This window comes from Priapulus caudatus, unplaced genomic scaffold (assembly GCF_000485595.1).
Source record: "Priapulus caudatus unplaced genomic scaffold, Priapulus_caudatus-5.0.1 Scaffold32, whole genome shotgun sequence".
Taxonomy (NCBI): Eukaryota; Metazoa; Priapulida; class Priapulimorpha; order Priapulimorphida; family Priapulidae; genus Priapulus; species Priapulus caudatus.
Window position 1 is genome coordinate 822,993 of NW_014577093.1, and position 4,510 is coordinate 827,502.

The window sequence follows — 4,510 nt, forward strand, 5'->3', positions numbered from 1 at the left end:
TTGTAGACACAGTTTCCATTTAGTATCTTATATTAATGATACTTGCAAAGGAGTACAGAGAGCAACCCAATACAGTGCAACATACTATATAGAATTAAAAAATGACGCCACTGTTTATAATGTGTATATATATATATATATATATATATATACATATATATGTTCAATCCATTACCGCCTCCGTACACGGGTGACGTGCTCGATGTATACTATGGCACTCAGATTTGCCTGCTGAGGCGAATATATTCTGTGCCAGGCCCGGGATGAATCGATTCGCATCACGAAGTGACGTTCGCGTATGGGGCAGTATTGTCGGTCGCGAGGTCACGTGCGCGTATCGAGCAGTATCGTCGGTCGCGAGGTCACGTGCGCGTATCGGGCAGTATCTTCGGTCGCGAAGTCACGTGCGCGTATCGGGCAATATCGTCGGTCGCGTGGTATGGTGCGCGATCGTTTCAACTATAGAGAAATTTTTGACGCGATGCAAACGAACAAAGTGCCAGAATTGCTTCTTTGGTCGAGCGTAACCCTAGCAACAGTGTGGCTGTATCAAAAGACTGAAATATGAACAGATGGCATGTATTCCGGATGATTTACAAAATAAGGTTGGATGCTTGGCGCCAGCACGTTACGCAAACATTTACAATGCAACGTTATACTGTACTCAGTCGCAATGAAACACGACATAAACAGACCATTATTACCTAATGTACTTCAGTCATACGCCAGATATGTTAACGAGGATATGTATAACCTATAGCAGCCTACATATAGTGCCGGTATGTAGTCTACATCAGTAGTTTATATATATATATATATATACACGAGCGTGTGTTAAAAACCTATTTAGAAACAACTACGTGTACATATGACACATCTACCCACACACGGACGTACGCACCCATTGAAATAAACAAACATATGCACGGGCGCGCACACACGCTTATACACACCATACATAGGAATGCCCTCACACACACACACACACACACACACACACACACACACACACACACACACACACACACACACACACACACACAGCAGCACACACACACACACACACACACACACACACACACACACACACACACACACACACACACACACACACTCACGAGTTTGCTATTATACATTGTTAAATTTATTATACGAACTAAGGCATGATCTTTACCGCTCGAGAATACGAGGCTAAACATGTCACGTTTTCACATACCTTAGGCAAAAAATGCTAAAGCTCAAGACAAAAGATATCTCACGTGGAGGTCAAAAGCAAAGATCAATGCAATGGTCAACGCAAAGCTCGAAGCGAAGGCTGCACAAAAAAGTTTTTTGGGTCTTCTGCTCCACGTATATTGGCTTATCAGTCCTCCCGAAGAGCAGCCAAAAGGAAACCGAAGAAGACAAGCGAATATGGTAGGTTGAATGTTTCTACCATCATCGCAACCATGAGGACATTCGTGCGTTTCATCACATGATTTTTTTATTTCTCTTTCTCGTGCTCGCTATTACTCTCTCTCTCTCTCTCTCTCTCTCTCTCTCTCTCTCTCTCTCTCTCTCTCTCGTCTCTCTCTCGTTCTCTCTCTCTCTCTCTCTCTCTCTCTCCTCTCTCTCCTCTCTCGCTTCTCCTCTTCTCTCTGTCTCTCTCTCTCTCTCTCTCTCTGTCTCTTCTCTCTCTCTCTCTCTCCTCTCTTCTGTCTGTCTCTCTCTCTCTCTCTCTCTCTCTCTCTCTCGCTCTCTCCTCTGCTCCTCTCTCTCCTTCTCCTCTCTCTCTCTCTCTCTCCTCTCTCCTCTCTCTCCTCCTCTTCTCTTCGGCGTTCCTCTTCTCTCCACTCTCATCGTCTCTCTCTCTCTCTCTCTCTCTCTCTGGCTACACACACAGCGACTGTCGCGCACACACACGCAGCGCCACACAGAACACTTGCACTAGGGTACGTGGAAGTTGGTATCAACGCTGAAGCTCGTTGCATCGCGCAGAACAAACGACAGCCGGTCCAGGGCCGCACACATCAAACACAGCACATTCACACATGAGCCCCGCGGTACATCACACAGGTAAAATCACCACAGCAAGCGACAGCACAAATCGGGCACAGACAGCACACACCACACACCACACGCCACGGCACTGGGCCGCGCACTGGCACGCACGCCATAACAAAACAGCACGCGACGTGCAGACACGGTCGGACTCGAAACTCACGCACACACACACTCACGCACACACGCTTTTCACGAGGTGTGGGTCATAAACTATACGTGTGCCGTCGGCAATAAACTTAACGGCAATTTACTGTAAAAAGAAAAAAAACGCCACAAAACTACAACTAAGATAATAACACTAACGCTAACTATTCACTGTCTCACTACGCTGTTTCTGGAGAGTCTCTCTCTCTTTCTTTATTTTACTCCCTCTCTCTCTCTCTCTCTTTCTTTTCTAACGAGGGATGCCACTACGCGCACGCTCACCTCCCGCTGGTTCATAACGTTAATCTCAAGATGAACTAAGGCGAATGCAAGTACTCTCTCCAGACGATAAAATTTCACGCGTGCCAAACGACACAGCGATAGCTAAATCGCTCGCTGCCTGTTCCGCCGCGCTGCTATGGCGCTGCTATCGCGCTCGGACAAAACAAAAGTACAGGAAAAAAATTAAAAGCTCTTGACAAACACACAACGACGTAGCGCATTTCGTATCAAAACGAATATACGGGGGTTCTTGTATTCTATATCGGTTGTGTTTTGGTGTGTGCGCGCGCGTGTTTATATAAACTTGGATTCATCGCCTCACGAATGGCGCGATTTGTCCGTGAATACATTAAACTCAGTCTCCATTTACAAAACGACACATTTGAGGCGGTCGTGAGACTGTGAATTAAACAATAGCGGTAGCGCTTGTCTATGTTTACCCTTACGCGCTAGGCGGAAGTATTAAATGTTCACATTATATATGTTTATAATTACAAATGCAAAAAAATCGATGAGTTCATTGGGGTGGAGTACGTCGTTCCACAAGATGGGATTATCGTACGTTTACAGTCCAACAGAGTTGATATAAACAGATCTACATGTACAAATAAAACGTTCTTTTAGCGTAAAACGCACACATTTACACGCACACACACACACACACACGCACGCACACACACACACACACACACACACACACACACACACACACACACACACACACACACACACACACACACACACACACACGACACACACACACACACACACACACACACACACACACACACACACACACACACACACACACACACACACACACACACACAGGTAGGAGTATGACGCATGTTAAATATCTGTACATGACATGCCTTTGGTGAGGATATTCATTAAAACGTCTAGATTTCGTTGAGACGGGTCGTGTGGTTTCCAATTTAATTTCGTATAATTAATATCAGATAAAGGTAGGAGGGATTTTCTCTGTAGTCGCACTTCCAAAATAGCTTAACAGAAAAGATAAGATAATACGTCTAATCTCAATTCGTTTAGTTATATATCATTCATCGCTATTTACGGTTTTGCAACAAAAATCCGTACTTTTTGCGCACACTAAAATAAACACATTAATAAAAACTGCGAAACACCGACGCGTTTCGAAACAGCGCGCCTCACAATGCCGCACGCGTGCAGACGATCATGCATGCGCTGCTGCTGCTGCTGCGACTCACTTGTCACAAAACTCCAACAACAAACGAACGGAAAACATTCGCTCGCGAACGAACTCGCGCGCTGGCCCTCAAAGTAGCGCAGGCCAGCGTAATGTGTTCATACCATAGAGATGTATAATGTTTATGTATACATCTCTGTGGTTCATACGCAAGTCTGCTCTACTTTCAAAATGGCGCCCGCCAGCGTTATGTGTTCATACGCACGTCTGCTCTACTTTCTCTCCGTTCTCGCTCGGTGCGCCATCGGCGGACGTATTGTTCGATCTGATTTTAATGTAAGGTAGTCCGACAATATCGTAGTCGCCCCTGTGCGCATCCACGAACTCTGGAGCTAAGTCTGGCGTGGTGAGATTTCTCCATCGCTGTATAAAATAAAAGCGGTGATTCGGTTAGACGGGGATGATGCCTCATGCTAACGACTCGATCGACAAGACGATAATCGATGTATCGATTATTGAACGTACGAGGCAAATTTTATAGAGTTTTGCATCTATATGCTACTATATAGATACTCACATCTACTACATATTCACACCTAACATCTCCCGCTGCCCCCTTCTCGTGCCGCTCCCCTCCTCATCCCCGCCCTCTCTTCTCTTGTCTCTCTACTCGTCCCCCCTCCCCTGCCCCCCCTCTCTCCTTCTCCTCTCTCTCTCATCCTCATCGCTTCTCTCCATCTCTCTCCTCTCTCTCCTCGTCTCATCGGCTTCTCTCTATCGTCTCTCTCTCTCTTGCTCTCCCTCTCTCACTTCCTGCGCTCGTCTCTCCTGCTCTCCTCTCTATCCTCTGATTTCTGACTCTCTCGTCTCTGC

The 4,510-nt window shown here is 46.1% G+C and overlaps 1 protein-coding gene across 1 annotated transcript in view; it reads right to left on the reverse strand.

Moving 5' to 3' along the window:
• Nucleotides 1–2,354: 2,354 nt before the first annotated feature.
• Nucleotides 2,355–4,510, reverse strand: part of LOC106816557 (sodium- and chloride-dependent taurine transporter-like) — a gene marked incomplete at its 5' end in the record, with an annotated part of 10,491 nt that continues 8,335 nt past the window's right edge. Inside the window, 1 exon segment of the mRNA XM_014821184.1 lies at nt 2,355–4,060. Within this exon segment, the coding sequence (XP_014676670.1) occupies nt 3,893–4,060 (168 nt within the window).